Source organism: Brachyistius frenatus, unplaced genomic scaffold, assembly GCF_029030835.1.
Source record: "Brachyistius frenatus isolate BFR_SWC_R1_liver_20210118 unplaced genomic scaffold, ASM2903083v1 Contig_12, whole genome shotgun sequence".
In the NCBI taxonomy this organism is placed as follows: Eukaryota; Metazoa; Chordata; class Actinopteri; family Embiotocidae; genus Brachyistius; species Brachyistius frenatus.
The window spans coordinates 7,337,908-7,357,162 of record NW_027210611.1 but is presented as its reverse complement, the minus strand read 5'-3'; the positions used below and the strand labels follow the sequence as shown (position 1 = coordinate 7,357,162).

Genomic DNA, 19,255 nt, shown 5'->3' with positions numbered 1-19,255 from the left:
ATGTCGTCCATAATATGTGAAAAAAAGTCATACTATAGTATGTCGTCCATAATATGAATAAAAAGTCATACTATAGCATGTCGTCCATAATATGTGAAAAAAAGTCATTCTATAGTATGTCGTCCAAAATATGTGAAAAAAAGTCATACTATAGCATGTCGTCCATAATATGAATAAAAAGTCATACTATAGCATGTCGTCCATAATATGTGAAAAAAAAGTCATACTATAGTATGTCGTCCAAAATATGTGAAAAAAAAGTCATACTATAGCATGTCGTCCATAATATGAATAAAAAGTCATACTATAGTATGTCGTCCAAAATATGTGAAAAAAAAGTCATACTATAGTATGTCGTCCAAAATATGTGAAAAAAAAGTCATACTATAGCATGTCGTCCAAAATATGTGAAAAAAAGTCATACTATAGCATGTCGTCCAAAATATGTGAAAAAAAGTCATACTATAGCATGTCGTCCATAATATGTGAAAAAAAGTCATTCTATAGTATGTCGTCCAAAATATGTGAAAAAAAAGTCATACTATAGCATGTCGTCCAAAATATGTGAAAAAAAGTCATAAAAGCATGTCTATAATATGTCGTCATACTATAATATGTCCAAAATAAAAAAAAAAAAGTCATACTATAGCATGTCGTCCATAATATGAATAAAAAGTCATACTATAGTATGTCGTCCAAAATATGTGAAAAAAAGTCATACTATAGCATGTCGTCCATAATATGTGAAAAAAAAGTCATACTATAGCATGTCGTCCATAATATGAATAAAAAGTCATACTATAGTATGTCGTCCAAAATATGTGAAAAAAAGTCATACTATAGCATGTCGTCCATAATATGAATAAAAAGTCATACTATAGTATGTCGTCCATAATATGTGAAAAAAAGTCAGTGATAAACTCAGCGGGTTTTTTTTTTTCATTCAACAGTGATTTGCATGGTGTGCAGCGTTCAGTGAAGCAGCGAAGTCACTCTTCCCAGGGACTCATGTCGGTGTCGATGGCCACACAGTTGTACGCGGCGTAACGCAGCTTTTCTTCACAAACCTTTGCACTGCAGGACAGAAGGAGGAGGAGGAGGAGGAGGAGGAGGAGAGGAAGGGATATGAGGCAAATAAATGCGTCTCCACTGTCAATGATAAGCACTTTTATAAACAGTTATCCACTTTCAGAGTGTTACATCAGATAGATGCAAGGAACATTTTTTAACTTTAAGATGTTTAACTGGCTGAAGCTCTAAAAAAAAAAAAAGTCTTTATTAAAAGTACAAAGTGAAATGCGACGTCAATAAACGTGTCTGTACCTCGGATAGTTGGGGAGATAAAGAGTGCTGGAACATGTGGAGGACTGTGGAAGTGCATCAGTCGTTTCAGAGCTGAATCAGAAAATAAAAACAAGTTGAAACACTGCGTTTGCTACGTTCATTATTTCCCCATCAACAGTAAACAGTAGTTTATAATAATAACTGTTTACAAGGATGCACTTGAACTCACCCTTGTTTGTCAGGAAAGACGTAGATGGGTGCAGGAAGACGACTTCTACCAGTTACAAACCTCAGAAACCTGCTGCGATCCTCTGAAAAGCCAATTCAATATTGTCTTCAGTCACGGAGATCGCAAACCTTTAACCTCTTTAATAACTTCATTTAATCATAAGACAAACACTGAACTTCAAACTGTGTTGGAAAATATGGAAAACGGACGATGAAACTGACCGTTGGTGAAGTTTGTCAGCGCCTCCCATAAGTACTGCACTCGAACGTCACTTTGTTCCAGGTCTTCGTAGCGCGCTGGAGGACAGATCAATACGTCATAATGAGGGATCATTTTCATTTATTACAACCTGTATCTCATTGCTTTTACCTACAAAACAAACCGTTCGGAACCTGCAACAACAACAACAACAACAACACAACGTTGAGGAACGTATTTGTCAGTATAGATATTAATCAGGATATAAAGACAACATGTACAAAAAATGAGGCTGGATAAAATACACACAATGTTCTGGTAAAACAAGAAAACCCCAATAATCAATAAAAACTAACTAAAATAAAACTAAACTAGAATTTTACTTTAATTTATATAATTTTTCAGGTATTTTAAATAAATTGTGCGTTTCATTCTTTTGACAGAAAATGTGTGCTTATTGTCGGAAGAGATTCAGATGAATTCCCAGCTGGAAACTCACTGAGTCGTTTCAGAGCTTCCACGGTGATCTCCGGGTCTCCGCACACTTTCTTCTCCACCTCCTGCCAGGTGAGCAGGTCCAGCACCGCCTGGGGAACCACCTTCAGCAGCCCCGCCTGCATGGCTGCAATCTGGAGCACACAGACAGACACACACACACTTCAGTGATTCAGCCACACAGTCACACACAGTCACCGGAGGAGCTGATCCTGAAGATAAGCAGAGGAATCCTGACCGCACTAGAAGCTACGCGGACGTGGAAGGTGAAGCCCCACCTGCTGTTTGCTCTCCTCCATCCGAGCCTTCTGCACCAGCCGGACGAACTGGCTGCGGTCCTCGTAGCCAACTGCCACGTTGCTGCCGCCCGGGATGAGCTCCGCCATCTGGCCGTCGGTCAGCAGGGTGGTGTAGACCAGCTCCTCCCCGAACCTGAACTCAAAGGTCTCCTGGTCCATGTTCTCCATGGCCTCCAGCAGGTTCACCTGAACACACGTTCACACCAGGAGCCAGAGACCCGGGAGAGAAGAATCAGCAGTCGATCCAGACCGTTTATTCTGTCGTTGCAGTTCAAAACTACTTCACAGATTACAACAAACAATATCAGAAAATGTACTTAAACTATAAACCACTGATAATGGTGGATCTTCTACATGAATGAAACTCGGGTCTGCAGAGTCTTCTCTTCCTTCAGAAGGTTGAGGTTCACATTTCATGACTGTGGATCAGATGTGAATGACCTGAATGTCCTCACCAGCACAGAGTCGACTGCAGGGAAGTCTTTATTCCAGCTGATGGATTCTCCAGTCAGCTGCTTCCACACCAGCCCGGGCAGAGCCAGGACCTGCAGGAGAGGACAGAGGACCAGTCTGAAAACCAAAGACCTGCACCAGCTAATCAACATCTGAATGTCATCTCCTGGTTTTACACTAAACTAATGACATTTGGGGAAATTGCCTTTCAGCGCCATTTTTCAAACATCCCACAGCAGGTGGAGAGCGAGCGTTGCTCACCAAGAAGTCTTTTCCTCTGAGAGCAGCTCCCATCAGCTGACCGATCCACTTGTACTTGCTGAACTCTTTACAGGACGGGTTGGGGACGTAGTAATCTCTGGCGTCTGAGGCGCCCTGACGGACGAGGAAGAGACAGTTTGAGGGAAAGACAGCCAGTGAAAACACTGAAATCCAGGCAGTGACGGGGAGCGAGTACCTGGTTGGACGTGCGGTTGAAGAAGGGCAGCGGCACGGGACACTCGGCCGAGCTGGGGCAGAGCTCCTCCGACATGTCTGCCAGGCTGTCCCGAAATCCACCTCCGTGGTCGAGGATGCCCTCGGCGATGAAGTTACACTGCCACCACTGGTCGTAGTCGTCGGACCATCTGAACAAAATTCGGAGATTTCGTTTACGACGCTGTTGAGTTGCAGTCACATTCAGGGGAGAAATATTCGAGAAAATACACACCTGTAATTCAAAGTCTTGTCACATTTGTCGGATGGTTTCAGACCCTCGAACACCTGCAAGAGGAGAAACCAAAAAAAATCATGAGGCTCCGTCTTCCCCGTCAGACAGACGAAGGCGCGTTCGTCTCTTCTCGCTGGAGCTCGTCGGTGATCTTCAGGCTCCTCTCTCGTCTCTACCTGATTGAACACAGCGTTCTTGCAGCTGAGGTCCAGAGACGGGTTGTCTCTGTGCTCCATGGCCAGACGTCTGTTGATGTAGAGTTGGGGCATGAAGCCGGGCTTACTGGTCTCCGAGTCCTTCAGGCACTGAGTGATGAGAGCCGAGCGGCGCTTGGACAGCAGTAAGAACTGCTTTATGCTCTAGGACAATCAAAGGACAATCAAGTAAATACAAACAGGAGGTGGAGACTCATTGTAGCTGTAAACATCAGTTTCATATTAGTTTTACAATCCGGTTTCCAAAAAAAGCTGGGACGCTGTGTGAAGTGTAAATGAACTCATTTATTTTAGACAATATATAAAATGTTTAAACGGAGAAATTGTATCGTTTTATAAAAAAGAAAAAATATATATATATATCATGCTATCATACTCGTTTTTAATTTGATGCCAGCAACCGGTTTCAAAAAAGTTGGGTGAGAGACATGTTTATTTTTATTTTTATTTCACTTTATTAATCCCCGAGGGGAAATTTCGTCGCTACAGCAGTGGGGCTCTCAGGGGGGAGCTGCTGCAACAGGCTGCCACTAGCGCGGCGCCAGGTAACCTGACCTGAGGTGCATGTTTTTGGATGATGGGAGGAAGCCGGAGAACCCGGAGAGAACCCACGCAAGCACAGGGAGAACATGCAAACTCCGCAAAGAAAGGCCCAGGACCGGATTCGAACCCGGAACCTTTTTGCTGTGAGGCGACAATGCTAACCACTGCACCACCATGCCGCCCAATTTACCATTGTTTTGCATCACCTCATCTTTTAACAACACTCTGCAAACATCTGGGAACTGAGGAGACCAGAAGATGGAGTTTTTAAAGTGAAATGTATTCCCATTCTTGCCTGATTTCAGCGGCTCAAGAGCCTGCGGTCTCCTTAGTCATATTTTTTGGTTTCATGATACACTAAATATTTTCAATGGGTGACAGGTCTGGACTGCAGGCGGGCCCGGTTAGCACCTAAACTCTTCTACTACGGAGAGAAGCAATTGTAAAACATGCAGAATGCTGTTTAGCGTTGTTTTGCTGAAATAAGCAAGGCCTTCCCTGAAAAGATGTTTGTCCGGATGGAAGCCTATGTTGCTCCAGAACCTGTATATTTTGGTCAGCATCAATGGCGCCTCGCCAGATGTGCAAGCTGGATGGTCCCTCTCCTCTTTAACCTGGAGGATGCAATGTCCATGCTTTCCAGAAAGAATTTGAACTTTTGATTTGTCAGACCACAGGACAGCTTTCCAATTCGCCTCAGTCCATTTTAAACGACCTCGGGCCCGGAGAAGGTGGCGGTGTCTCTGGATCATGTTTACATCTGGTTTCCTCTTTGAACGGTCGAATTTTAACCTCCATTTGTGGATGCAGCGATGAACTGTGTTCAATATGAGCGGATATTTTTCATAAAACAATAAAATCTCTCCATATCTGATGGGGAAAGAAGGATTTGCCTCTTCCTCTTGTTTGCATTGTGGCTCCGGAAAGACTCTTGTCCGAAAAGTTTCCTTTGTTGTCCGTCTTATTTGCAAGTGATTCTTTCCGCATCTAATTGACGACTCCCCGGTGTCCTTATCCTGTGACCTACAACCAACTCTGGATTACCATACGAAAGCAGATACAAAGGGAACGGGTGTGTGTGTGTGTGTGTGTGTGTGTGTGTGTGTGTGTGTGTGTGTGTGTGTGTGTGTGTGTGTGTGTGTGTGTGTGTGTGTGTGTGTGACTGTCAACTGTTTGTCACACTGTATAAAAGCTGCCCTGAGAGAAAAGAAGGATAGTGCAAAGGAGGACAGCAGAGACAAGGACTGCTGGGGAGAGCCCTGCTGGGGGGAGCACTGCGGGACACCTCTCTTGGAGGGTGCATGTAGTTGCTCCTTCTTTGCAAGAATAAAATGTCCGATGTGTTTGATTTTGTACCGAGCCTCTTGAGTAATTTTTTCTAACAATATCAGCATTTGATATGGTGTCTTTGATCTATTATTAATTCAGTATGGCTTAACATGACTTGCAAATCATGTGGTTCTGTTTTTTATTTACATTTTACACGGTGTCCCACATTTTTGAGAAATAGGGTTGAATAAATATAAACAGGCAGATTCACTGTGCTCTAAAAACCAAGCTCGTGGCTTGTTACGTGTTGCTGATTGCGACCCGTCCTGTATTCATCAGACGCTTTAGGATGACTCACTTGGATGTGGTTGAAGGTGCCCAGGCTGTAGTTCCAGGCCGGCACCAGGTGAGGGAGCACACTGTCCAGGAGACAGGTGAACCTGCAGAGACAGAAGGAAATAACAACCCCAAACATTTGGTGCTGAAAGGCAAACATGGACCATCAGAGCACTCTACTGTCTTTACTGCGAAGACCTGACTTCTTCCAGAAATGCGTTTCGGACAATTTCTTTCTGAGCCCGACGTGAAAATAAGACGGTCAGGGACAAATATGAAGCTCCATGAAATGTTCTGTGATGGCGAGAACCCGTCAGTCATCGCTGACCTACCTCTGGATGACCAGCGCTCTGCGGTACAGGATGTCAGGTGGGGTGCTCTGCAGACGGGGGTAGCGCACCAGGTTAGAGGACTGGAAAACATCAGCGTTCAGACCCAGGTCCCTCCCACTGGACGACTTGATCTTCAGGCCTCGGATCCGGACGTCTATCCCCTCATCTGTAAAAAAAAAAAAAAAAAAAAAAAAAGCAAAAGAAAGGAGGGATCAAACGTTGTTTCAGGTTCTCTGGAGAAGCTTTTGCAGACGTGTTCAAACGTGAAAGATTACACAGAATTGCGACCGTTCTTGTTCTCGAAGCTCGAAAGTGTAGTTAATTGATTTGGGCAAGAAAGTGATTGGTTAAAACTTGAACTCGTCATGTGGCTAGTGTGAAAGGTCACACGACCAGATCAGTTTACTTCCTGCTTGCACCGCTGGAAGAAGGGCGGGGCTAGACTGATCCAGTCCAGCCCCTGCCCTGGAGGACGTCTTCCTCACACTTTTACACACAAAAAAGCAAGCACGACACCTTCATTAACAAATACAATCGTTCACAAATGTAAAAATCAAAAAGGGGAATCAAGTTTGTGTGTTCGGGAGATCCAAGGAGAAAAATGGAGAAGTTCAAACTGATGAAAACGCACGCGATTAAACTGGCTAATTCAGAAACATCCAGGGAAGCCTGACCTTTACACTGCTCGATGCGAATCTCGATGACGGGCAGGTGGGAGGTGTTATTCTCCAGCACCCTCTCGTCTCCAATCAAATCCCTGGAAACCAATAACAACAAACAGCTGTGTGATTTTCTGGTTCTGGTTAACCTGCTGCAAAAGAGGGAAATACACAAGTAAGAGCACTGAAAAGATATCGGGCAGATACGGATCCTTTCTTAAACAGAACACATTGTCTCGTGTAAAAACAGACGATTACATCGTGCAATCCGGAGCACACATCTGTGAAACTTGGTGGAGGGTTTTTTTTGTTGTTATTTTTTTTTTGTAAATTGTTCCGCATTTGTCAAAACTCACTCGTCAATGGTGACGTCACTCAGCTTCTTCAGGTGGTCTGTTTCTCCTCCGTAAACCGAGACTCTGATGGGCATGAAGAGCCCGTCCTTTGAATCCACCGTCAGCAGCAGCTCGCTGGTGGAAAAAAAAACAAAAAAACAAAAACATGCTTATCAACAAGATAAAAAGAAGACGAATGAGATGCTTCATATCTCTAAAAAAAAACCACAAGGCACCTCCAGTATCATCACATGCGAGTTACTGTGGATCATTCCGTCGCAACACAGGAAAAAGTTGCCTGTTATTCCACAGCGATTTATTTATATTTTGAGCAAAACAAAAGTGACATCCAACGTGTCTGCAGTAAAAAAAAAAAAAAAAAAACTTCTTGTTTCAGGGCAACAGACGATGCACAAAAGTTAAGCTCTACGGCAAAAAAAAAAAAAAAAAGTGCACAAGAAGGAAAACACTGCTGACAAAAAAAAAACTCATTCAACTTTGCAAAGAACAGGAAAAGAAGCCTGATGAAAACCGGCAGCGTCTTCTTAGTTCAGCTGAAATTTGAGTCGAAACCTAATTGTCCCGCAAATAATTGAAACGCGTCCGTTTTGACAGGATGAGTTAAACACCTCGAGATAAACGTTCGATGACGGCAATTCTCTGCTCGCGTGCCTTTAAACCGCAGGAGAATAGGACAAGATGACGTCATTTAAGAAGAAGAAGAAGAAGAAGAAGAAGAAAAAAAAAAAAGCACCAGTCAAACCTCAAAACTGGAAACATTGATGGAAATCTGTCGTTTCTGTTGGTTTTATCCCGGCTGTTTTTTATACAGACGAGCGGAAACGATTCCACCCGCTCTGCAAAATGACTGCGGTCGGCAGAAATAGTCGGGATCGCTGACCGGCCGGGATGAAAGCTAAAATAAATGGGTTTTGGCTCCTTACTTGACCACGGTGCCTCTCTTCATGTGCAGGCGGATCCAGTGCGGTCCGTGCAGGCTGTCGCTCTCCCAGAAGGTTTCGCAGTCGCCGTCCGTCAGACAGTTCGCCCCACTGAAAGAACTCTGGAACAAATCTGTTGAGAATACTCTTCCAGTTGTGTTCATAGCTTCATCATATCACAAACTAACAATCCTGTTGGATTTTTTTTTTATTCTTCAAAAGGATCTCAGGCTGTTTAACGTCAAGAGTCGAAACACGCGCAGTTGATCGACAAGTACGACTGTGTTTTAGGGCAACACGGAGGGGGGGGAAAAACAATAATTAGGAGGAGGGCGATTTTTCATTTTCACAATAAAGTATCAAGAATAAAGTCCAAACGGTGAGAAGTAAAGGAAACGTGTTTGGACTTCGGACGCCTTCGGGAACGAACGAGTTGATCAATCGCTTTAACGTGTCTTGTCATACGACATATCCTCTTCGTACTGCGGGGCAGGTGTAACCATGGATAATTTCCATCTATTTCAGTCTGCACAAGTACGACCACTTCCTCCCAAGTTCGTGTCACTTCTGCTTCAGAACACAATCTTTTCAAAGTCCGAATACTTGCTACCAAACAATTCGATCGTATTCATTTCCTTGTTCCTAAACACAGGCAACACAAAACTACAGGAGGCGTCTGGTGGAATCAACCGCGCAGAGCAAGTCGTTTGATGCGTTCTCAAAAGTTCAACTTTAATCTCGAAATGTAATTTCACGACATTTGAACTTTATTCTCAACATCGACTTTTCCTGAGAGCAAACTAATGGAAAAAGAAAAGAAATGCTCCTCTTGTTTTTTTCCCCCCCGATACTCCGCCGTATGAAAGTCCCTTAAAGCTCCGTTCTCTGAAAAGAGTTGAATTTCGCTTACATCGTATGAAGACACTTCCATGCTGCTCACGCAGTGCTTCACGCTCCCCAGGTTCTCGTCCTCTTTCCCTATGTGTTCGTAGAAGTAGTGCACCAGGTCCTCGTCACATTCATACGTCCAGGTGGGAGGAACATACCTTCAATATAAAACAATATAAAGTTTTAATAAAAAAAAAAGACTCCAGAAAAGCCTCGACTCTCCCGGTGTGACTTCACACAAATCGGACTCACCTCAGCTTCTGGACGGCGGCGGCGTCGCACTCTGCGATTTTGGGTTTGGAGCCGATGTACAGCGCGTTCTCCACGTCCACCACCTGCTCCCACCTGCTGCGCGGCTTGTGGTCGTAGCCGAAGAGCTGCTGCTGCCTGCTGACGGTCTCCGGTGACTCCACGGGCACCAGCCTGTCGCCTCCCTCCGTGTGCTTGCACACCAGGATCCAGCCCTCCTCCAGCTCCTGGGCCGGGCGGTGCTCCTCCAGCTGCTCCTGGGAACGGACACGGATCACCCCGGTCAACACGCGTTCGCCTCGCCGCGTTTAACATCATCAGCAAAGCAAAGCGACGTATGGACGTAGTTCTGTAGTCACTAATTCATCTAATGTCCACATGTTTGGATGAAACCACTGCAGACAGGAGAAGACGACGTGGATCGGTTCTGGGTTCAAACTCAGGACCTTCTTGCTGTGAGCTGAAATGTTCCACAAGTCCAGAAGCAGTTTCTACAATTTAAAAGTTCATTCAAAGTTTTCCAAGTTTGGAGCTAAAAAAAAAACCTAAAAACTCTCCAACATGTGAACCCTGGTTGTTGTCATTTAAAACATGATGTAATAAGAAGGATGTAAATGATGAACATTAGTACATATAACACCCTCTACTGGTACAAAGGGTAAAGGATGGAAACAAAGTGCAGTTATAAAGTGGATCAGACTGATGTCAGCTGTTTCAGCAGCATCAGAGAGGATCTGCAGGATGATGTGAATGAACTCAGGAGGCCGACAGTCGCTCACCTTATTGATTTTGACCCAGAGGCCCTGGCTGTTACAGTACTCTTCCCCCGTTGTCCGGATACACGTCCCTTTCTTTGGTTCCAGGTAGAACTTGCATAATTTCTTGCTGTGAGCAATCTGATGTGGACTTTCAAAGACGGAGAGGAGGGTTTTCCCCACGGCGGAGCCTCCTGCAGAGGCCGAGGAGGAGGCGGCGGAGGACGTGGACGACGAGTCCTTGCAGATTTTGTAGCACACCTCTTTGGGGACGTAACACAGACACTCGGGCACCGGCTCGCTCCTCCTGAAGCTCTCGATGCACCGGTTCAGGAAGCGGATCCTGCCGAGCAGCAGGTGAGGGTTGTCGCCCAGAGACATGGCGATGGTGGTGGTGGTGATGATGATGAAGGTAGCAGTCAGCAGCTCAGTAGCAGCAGCGGGGGGACGTCAGCTGACATCACACCGCCGTCACGCCTTTTGTGTTCTCCTGCCTGGCTGCGCGGCGACGCTCCTGTCAAACCAAAACAAAGCCGAACTTTCTTGAGCAACAGAGGCTTCAGTGAACAGCTGACCCAAATCCCGTTTGTTTCTTCCCCCCCCCCGATTTCTAAGCGCTCTTACACCGAGCGCGCGTGTTCGCGGTCCGAAAGGGTTAGAAACCCTCTAATCGGCGACCAAAAGCTCCCGGACACGGAGGCAGAAAGTGTCGGCTTCCTCCGGAAGATTAAAAGTGTCTCGAGGGAATCCCTCATAGACGGAAGGAGCAAACAACAGAACCGTCTGTTGGACAAAGTGTCTCCAGATTATACCGATCGACGGGATTCAAACAACTCGCCCCGGCAGGGGTGCGTCTGTGCGTTCAGGCGTGTTTTTACACCGGTCGAACAATTCACCTGCCGGACTCTCTTATCTAAAAAAGGACCTCGTCTCCAGGAACGGTCACGTGTTTATCCAGCATTGCGTCCTTGACTCAGGTTTTAATCCGGAAGAGTCTCTGTCAGGACACAACCTGGACTTTTCAACTACTTCCCTCCTTTTTAAGTGTTTTTTTTTTTGGCTTCATTTAATCAGAAATTACCATCAACAACATACAACCTTTACACATTAGAACATCAGGTAGAATCTGAAATATTTGATTTGAGAAAAAAAAAATTCGAATAAACACCATCTTTGCTTGAACATAAGGGTGAGCAAGCCAAGAACATTTCACAACAAGCGCGATCACCATTATCAAGATTTCTCTTATCCCACTTTCAACTCTGGTTTATTACCATCTTCTGTTTGTCTGGACTGCGAAACGCGGAATATACGATGGATAAATTATCCACCGAAACAATGCGATACCGATGCGGGCGGCCGGGTGTAAAAGGTTCAACAGCAAGTCATCTGCCGTTTCGTCTTTTTTTTTTTTTTTTTTTTATATATCAGAATCCGTCCACACCTTGACCTCAGACCTACGGAGGTGTCTCTCCGTTAGATTGGACGGCAGCGTGTCCTTTTCTGGCAACCACGTATATAACAGAAACGTCTGGGCTCATTCATTCAGCCCTCTGGTTCTTTATTTCCTGTTGCGCGCCGGGTTGAAGGTCACCTGCTCACAGAGAAGCCTCAGTGTGCGGTTGCCATTTGGTAAATAAGACAGCCCATTTCATTACCCTTTATCTTTATCTTTTTCTGATGTCATCTACTCCTGGGCTAAGGTCAATATGACGAGGACAATTCTTAAAAGGTTCACAAACTCTTTAAGTTTTGCTGTGACAAAGCCAGATGTGCTTGCCGTTTTTTTTGGGGCCACAGCTCCCACCGATCTCCTCCGGGACTGTTCACGGACTGTCTCGGGGTGTTTTGTGTGACGACTCACTCGATCAGGTCCAGTCTCTCACTTGGAGCACCGCTGCATCTAGTGCCGGAGTCTTCTGCGCAGGCGCCGTCGAGTCCCGTTGATCCGGGAGCACTTCCAGCTCAAAGGGGCACCTCGGGTCGCCTCTCACCGGTCTCGCCCTCTTCACTGCAAGATGGGCTCTTTCACACTAAAAAAAACACACAACACACCTCAGATGTAATCTTCACCGCTGTCAGACTTCTCAAATATAAAATAATAATAATAATAATAATAATAATAATAATAATAATAATAATAATAATAAGCCGCTCGGCAGACAACCCACTTCTGGTGCCAAACCCTGAAATGAGACCGGCAGTCGGGACTCAAATCGCTCCAGGACTTCTTGTAGCATTTCCAATGACTCATTTGGACTCTGATGGTAACCGAGTGTTTCCCTTTAGAGAGCAGCTGTTCGGGCTCGTCGCAAATTTAAACACGCACAAAGCAAATAATCAGACAGAGCAGTGCGGTGCGACCAAAAACCGAAAACCTAGATTAAACATCTATCATCTAACCAGCACATATGAAGCGTGTGGGAACGTAGAGCGATTCATTTTAAAGGGTCATTTTAATTTAAAAAAAAAAAAAAAAAAAGTTTGACACACCGTCGTTTTACCTACAAACAGAGTTTAAATTAATGTAAAAAAAAACAACAACAACCCAGCACCGTTTCTCTGTTAACATAGTTAAATATCACGGCGTGGCTTTGTGCACACTGACATTACCTTTGTTATGAGACTTTCCCACCCCCACCGTCAACACCGTCAACACTAGGAAACCTCCAAGTTGTTCGCCTGCAAGCAGGAAGAAGGAACAACAAGCCCTTTTAACACTAATTGCTCTCAACACCACCACCTGGTGGCAGAAAGCAGCAACAGCAGGGGGCTACTGTGACTTGACAATAATACGCTCCAAATAAAACAACAACAAAGGACACACATTAACCTTAAACCAATGGAAAAGCAAAATTTATTTTTTTTTAAATGGCTTGAATGATAACAAAAATAGTAGCGAATTAATTTCCAGTTCAATTTGTAACAATCATATTAGTTCAGCTTTTCAGGTGTTTTGTTTGTAAAAATAAAAATCTTTTACTTATTTAAAGTAATCTTGGTTTGTTTGTATTTTTCTTGGTTTGTTTGTATATAATATATATATATATATATACTGTACTGTATATATATATATACATATATATTTGTATATGTTGACTGTGTTTCTTGGTTTGTTTGTATATAATATATATAGATATATAATGTACTGTATATACTGTGCATTTTATATATATTTTTTTTACTGCTATTTACTGCTATTTTATTGCTTTTCTATTATTCTATTCTATTCCATTCGATTATTTTATTCTATTATTTCTATTATTATCTTATTGCTTCTGTATGCTGCTGTAGCGAAAAAAATTTCCCCTCGGGGATTAATAAAGTAAATACCTACCTACCTAAAGCACATTATTTCCTTCTGAATCATTGCGGCGTATAAAATGCACGAAAAAAAAATAAAAAAAATAGTTAAGCAAAGTACAAGTATCTCCAATTTGTATGTAGATACGTAGTAAATGTACTTCTCGTACCGGACAGGTCTGCGGTTCTCACTCCGAAGCAGAAGGTGGCGGTACCGCAGGTTAAAAAAAAAAACAAAAAAAAAGCGGCTGCCGTTAAAAAAAAAAAAAAAATTACAGAAGAAGAAGGAAACCAACGAAGAAGAAAATCTGATCATGCGAAATATGTCACAATGGTAATTATAATCTGTTTTTCACGTAGTAATCAATGTAATTTGAGATCGCACTATAACCGAAGTGGATGCGAGCGTCTACTTACCTCTGGTGTGCTCGGAGCGGCGGGGCCGCGCGGGCCGCAAAGCGGCTAAAATGCGGTTAGCATCGGCGTTAGCACGTAGCGACCTGTCAACAAGCCGCCGCCGCCGATCGATCGACGTTCAGTCATTTAGCTTCACAACAGGGAGTTAAAAAAAACAACACAAATCAGAGGCGGATTCTCTTCTCTTTTCTTTTCTTTTCTTTTCTTTAAAGGACGATGACGGAGGGTCTTTTAAGAGTTCAGAGTTCGTGGGCCTTGTCTTGAGCTGTTTTCGTGCGTGTTTCAGGGCACCCAAGTGAAAGATGTCATCGTCAAGCCCGACGCTCCGGGCGCTCTGCTGCTGGACAAACACGCGGATTACATCGCTGCCTACGGCTCCAAAAAGGACGACTACGTGAGTACAGGCCGTCTCATATAGATATAGATATATATATATATAGAAAAAATTAAATATATAAATATATTTCTTCATCACGGGTTTCATATATGTGTGTTTCTTTCCAACTCTGGACGCCTCTGAATTGTTTTTGCAGGTTTTAACAACATCAAAGTGCTTTAAATAAGATAAAAGAAACACAAGAGATTGTTAATATATATAAAAAAAAAAAAGGAAATAGCGATTAAAAAGAGTAAAATAAATAAATACAGCGGTGAAAGAAGTACTACAACTTAAAAATCCTGCACTCAAATCTTTTTTTTTTTTTTTTTTTTTTTTGTGCTAATGAAGTTATTTTATTAAGTTACATATTGTTGCAGTTGATCTGAACACAGCAGAGGAGACAAATCTTCTGAATCACATCTGGCACGTACAGATATTAGACAACTTTGAACAATATTGACGTTGACACTCATAACTTGTCTTTTTAGCTGCTTTATTGTTTCTACCTGTTATTTAAAAAAAAAAAATTTAATCTTTCAACCGAGTCAAAGAAGAGTTTAAGTAATGTATGTTATAAATGAGCATAAGAGTATAATGACTGACTTCTGTTCTATTAAATCCAAATGATTTTAACATGTTCACGTTGCAATGTTTTTAAAAAAAAAAAAAAAATTAAATTTTCTTTATGTGTGTCCAGGAGTACACGCTGTCGGAGTACCTGAGGATGAGCGGTATCTACTGGGGGCTGACGGTGATGGACCTGATGGACCAGCTGCCCCGGATGAACCGGCAGGAGATCATCGACTTCATCAAAGCCTGCCAGCACGAGTGCGGCGGCATCAGCGCCAGCATCGGACACGACCCCCACCTGCTCTACACCCTCAGTGCCGTCCAGGTGACCTGCAGCACATTATTCCTAGTTCTCTGTGCGGCTGTCATCTGGGTTTGTCTGGAAAACAGAAGTGCTGGAGTTGATTTTGATCCCTGATGATAATCATGAGGCGCATTGTAATATTTATTCATCAGAATTCTCTATTCGTCAAATTTTTACAGCAGTTTTAGTGGTTAAATCTCTGTATTTCATTTACATTCGTTCGTCCGTGTCGGATTTGTAAATTAGCTGGAATGCTCTGCACTTTAAAGTATTTTTTTCCCTTTCCGTTTTTAGCTCACTCTATTTTTTTATTTTTTTAAAATCTTGTCCTCAGATCTTGTGCTTGTATGGCAGCGTGGACGCGATCGATGTCGACAAAGTGGTGGAATATGTGAAAGGGCTGCAGAAGGAAGACGGCTCTTTCGCAGGGGACAAATGGGGTGAGCGAGCACGACTCGAGTCGTATCGTGAAACATTTAGAATGAATGAAAAGCTCACGAGAAGTTTTGTACGGTGAACTCAACGGGAAATACATAATAAATATGATATCAGCCCACACGTTTTCCATCTTCTATATTTTAAATATAAAAGCAGTTGAGGCTGAATTGACTGTTTTCTCTCGTCAGATTGAAACATATAAAACTCCTTCGATTCTTCCTCTGTTGTCGCTGCTGTTTGATTATCTTATTGTGTATTTTATATTTGTATCTTTGATTCCCGTTGTAACCGGCAGCTGTGATGTATTTATGTTGTTTGATAATCGTGGGATCTTTGGCTGTGTTTGGTTGCCGCTGACTTCACCAGGTTGTAAAAGAGAGTTTCACGCAGGTTTTTCTGGTTTAAAAAAAGAAAAAAAAAGAGTTAAATGAAGAAAATATATCTATAAGTAAAAATCTTTAACCAAATATGCAAAGTGAGGGTAAATCATTACAGTCCTGCGGCTCAAATTAAGTAAATAAAGTTTAAGAGTTGTAATATATATATTTTACAGTTTGCTTTTAAATATATTGTCGAAACATTATAACGTGTTTTATATAATTTGAGTTCTTTGTGTTTACAGGTGAAATAGATACACGCTTTTCTTTCTGTGCTGTCGCTACACTTGCATTACTGGTATGTATATGATGTTTCCATCGTGAACCATTATGTTTAGAGACAAGGAGCTAAAAGTGCTGCGTTTTAATACAACAGTCGTCCTTCATGAAAGTTATAATGTTCAGTTTTTGTTGACCTTCTTTCAGATAGCGCTTCATTCAACTGTGTAATTATTCTGGAAGCGTTATATTATATTTTTATCAATTAAAGTAGAGCAGAAACACCTCTTCGTATATTACAATCAGTTGAATAAATCACTTTTCTACAACAGCTTGAACAGGGGGGGGGGGGGCTTTACTAAACCGCGTTAGTTTCAGCTCTTTGTACCGAATAAAGCGGTGACTTCCGTGTGTGGTTTGAGGATGACTCTTCGAATCTTCCTCCTCTGTAAGGGCAAGATGGACATGATCAACGTTGACAAAGCCGTCGAGTTTGTTTTGTCCTGTATGAACTTTGACGGCGGTTTTGGCTGCAGACCTGGTTCAGAGTCTCACGCCGGGCAGGTGAGTTCACACCTGATTTTAAACAAAGGCAGCAACATCCTGTGAGTAAAGACCTCAAATAAAAGCTCATGAAATCAGGCGTTAAGTCGCCACCTGACTTCTATCTGACAAGGATGAAATGTTCTCACTGTGGTTGCCGCTGCTGCTGCCGCCGCATTTACGCTCCTGTTGATCAGCGTCATGCTCTTAAAATCCTTCTCCAGTAAAATATCTCGACACGTATCTTACAGATTTACTGCTGCACGGGCTTCCTGTCGCTCACCGGCCAGCTGCACCAGGTGAACGCCGACCTGCTGGGCTGGTGGCTCTGCGAGAGACAGCTGCCGTCCGGAGGCCTCAACGGACGACCCGAGAAGGTTTTTATGCTTCGGATGTTGCAAGAAATCCATCGCCAGCGTGTCGACGTGTAATGTGGGAGTAAAGTTCAGCTGTGGGAATAAAAATGTAACGTCTGCTTCACGGTGAAAGAGTTTGAACTGCAGCGAAAGCAAATAAAGACTTCAGGGCAGTTTGTGAAACATCTGCAGCTCGAGGAGATTATTTACCGATCGTACCCGTGCGATAAAGGGAAGTGATGAATTTTGCAGACGATGAATTCAGGTCCTCTTTGTGTTCTGTAATGTTTGTTTACTGTCATCATGTTGCACTTAACAAAAGGGTCTTTCTTTAACATCTGACTGGCATCAAAATCTCACTATAAAGAACAAAATGAAAACATGTTCATCTCTAAATATTGCGGGTTGCACCTGAAAATACATGAAGTGACAAACTTCAGAGCGCATCAAGTTGAATTCGACGTACTTGCAGTGCTGACTCGGCTTTCTCTCTCTCTCTCCCTCAGCTGCCAGACGTGTGCTACTCGTGGTGGGTTTTGGCATCGCTGAAAATCATCGGCAGGATCCACTGGATCGACAAAGCCAAGCTGAGAAAGTTCATCCTGGCCTGTCAGGACGAGGAGACGGGAGGCTTCGCCGACAGACCGGGAGACATGGTGAGCTGGGAAACACACACACACACACACACACACACACACACACACACACACACACACACACACACACACACACACACGTTTCTATGTTCTGATTGTTTAATGACAGTAAATGGCTCTTCTTAATGGAGTCTTTGAAGAAACGATGATCAGCGTGAAGGCTGTTTATATAAGCCAACGTGATGGCAAATAGTTTAGATTTGTTGCGTTTTATTTTCTTCAGCAGTTCTGGCTTCTGATTGGTTCAAATGTGTGACACGGCGCAGGTGCTCGTCAAGCAGCTTCAAAGCCGTACAGTCGTGAATACCGCGAATCTTTTTTTTTTTTTTTTTTTTGTTCTTGTCGGCATTTTTTTGGTTTTCTTTTGTCCCTGAAAGTGTTCAATAAGCGGTTTAAAGGAAGAACAAGGAGCATGTGTCAACTGTATGCTCGGCATTTTTTCAAGAAATAGACAGCCGCAATAACAATTGGGCTTAGACTATAATGGCGGCATAAAAAGCGACAGAAAAAGACAGTTAAATTGTAGTTACGCGTGTTATTGACAGCTCTAGCCTGAACATGTTCTTACAGTGTCACTACAACATCAGGTTTCACTGAACGACGAGCGTCCTTTTACATTTTGCTGATCGCAAGCGACGCCGGCTCTCCTCTGCAGGTGGATCCGTTCCACACGCTGTTCGGCGTCGCAGGTCTCTCCCTGCTCGGAGACGAACAGATCAAACCGGTGAACCCGGTGCTGTGCATGCCGGAGGACGTCCTGCGGAGGATCGACCTGCTGCCCGACCTCCTCAGCTAGCCCACACGCACCGTCACAACAACAACAACAACACACTTATACGCACAGAGAAAAACACTGCTGGCCCCGCAGCATCCCGCCGACTACAGCAGGGGGGGCTGTTGGGAGCAGAGAGAGGACCACAAGACGTCATGGGGTTAAGAGCTGAGGTCCACATTTTTTTTTTTTTTTTTTTTTTTTTTTTTTGTACGAGCTGCTCGGCGACGACGTGGAGGACAAATGGAGTCTCCCGGTTTGCACCTTTCTGTTTTTAATCCCTCTCACGACTCGACGCGTCACCAAGTCAGCTTTCTTGTGTCACCGCAACAAAAACGGGGCGTTTTGAAGAGATGTGTTATCACTGCACGAGTAAACAACATTAAACAACATTCCTTAACTTCTCAGCTTAACTCAGTGTGTCAGTTCGAGGTAAAACTTGTTTCAGTTTCCTGCTCTCGTCACCTTTCCGCTTGCCCCGCTACTCGAGAAAGTTACGACTGCAATCAGGGGTTCTTTTTTAAGCTTCGTTACCTGATCGATTCGGGCACGTTCTTGTTTACTGGACAGATGTGATCTTGAAAAACAAGGTGTATGCGCAGAAGAGATCAGTCCGATGAGGGAGACGGAAGTTGTTTTTTTTTTGTCGCCTAAATCTAGTTTAAAAATGTGCATCCCCTTGCTTTCTCATTATTCTGCCCTTTTCATGAAGCTGCTGATTCACATAAAACA

At 43.5% G+C, this 19,255-nt stretch overlaps 2 protein-coding genes across 3 annotated transcripts; one reads left to right on the top strand and one right to left on the bottom strand.

The window, feature by feature from the left end:
* Positions 1 to 918: 918 nt before the first annotated feature.
* hectd3 (HECT domain containing 3) lies at positions 919 to 14,006 on the bottom strand. Of its 2 annotated transcripts, none has more exons than XM_069692563.1 (21): positions 13,910 to 14,006; positions 12,054 to 12,222; positions 10,214 to 10,703; positions 9,438 to 9,691; positions 9,208 to 9,343; positions 8,301 to 8,419; positions 7,378 to 7,491; positions 7,037 to 7,119; positions 6,363 to 6,528; positions 6,053 to 6,134; positions 3,844 to 4,026; positions 3,668 to 3,720; positions 3,416 to 3,584; positions 3,220 to 3,333; positions 2,961 to 3,050; positions 2,485 to 2,691; positions 2,211 to 2,340; positions 1,735 to 1,809; positions 1,514 to 1,595; positions 1,324 to 1,395; positions 919 to 1,074 (listed from the first exon to the last, which is right to left on the bottom strand). In XM_069692563.1, the coding sequence occupies exons 3-21, from the start codon at positions 10,568 to 10,570 to the stop codon at positions 990 to 992; spliced, it is 2,571 nt and encodes an 856-aa protein (XP_069548664.1). In that variant the 5' UTR covers positions 10,571 to 10,703; positions 12,054 to 12,222; positions 13,910 to 14,006; the 3' UTR covers positions 919 to 989. The 2 variants fall into 2 exon arrangements, with proteins under 2 accessions (XP_069548664.1, XP_069548666.1); XM_069692565.1 differs by lacking the exon at positions 13,910 to 14,006 and adding an exon at positions 12,803 to 12,872.
* On the top strand, positions 13,749 to 19,164 carry rabggtb (Rab geranylgeranyltransferase subunit beta). Its single transcript, XM_069692566.1, has 9 exons — positions 13,749 to 13,826; positions 14,196 to 14,303; positions 14,986 to 15,183; positions 15,497 to 15,602; positions 16,223 to 16,275; positions 16,650 to 16,760; positions 16,991 to 17,116; positions 17,602 to 17,751; positions 18,407 to 19,164. Exons 1-9 carry the CDS (start codon positions 13,824 to 13,826, stop codon positions 18,545 to 18,547), a joined length of 996 nt encoding a protein of 331 aa, XP_069548667.1. The 5' UTR covers positions 13,749 to 13,823; the 3' UTR covers positions 18,548 to 19,164.
* The last annotated feature ends 91 nt before the right edge of the window (positions 19,165 to 19,255 follow it).

Bases quoted from the DNA above. Each gene is read 5' to 3' on its own strand.
- rabggtb (XM_069692566.1), top strand. The intron at 15,184-15,496 runs GTGACCTGCAGC...TCTTGTCCTCAG, and splicing joins ACACCCTCAGTGCCGTCCAG to ATCTTGTGCTTGTATGGCAG. The intron at 17,752-18,406 runs GTGAGCTGGGAA...TCTCCTCTGCAG, and splicing joins CCGACAGACCGGGAGACATG to GTGGATCCGTTCCACACGCT.
- hectd3 (XM_069692563.1), bottom strand. From the start codon at position 10,570: ATGTCTCTGGGCGACAACCCTCACCTGCTGCTCGGCAGGATCCGCTTC. The intron at 9,692-10,213 runs GTGAGCGACTGT...GTCCGTTCCCAG, and splicing joins TCTGGGTCAAAATCAATAAG to GAGCAGCTGGAGGAGCACCG. The intron at 3,051-3,219 runs GTGAGCAACGCT...CCTCTCCTGCAG, and splicing joins TCAGAGGAAAAGACTTCTTG to GTCCTGGCTCTGCCCGGGCT.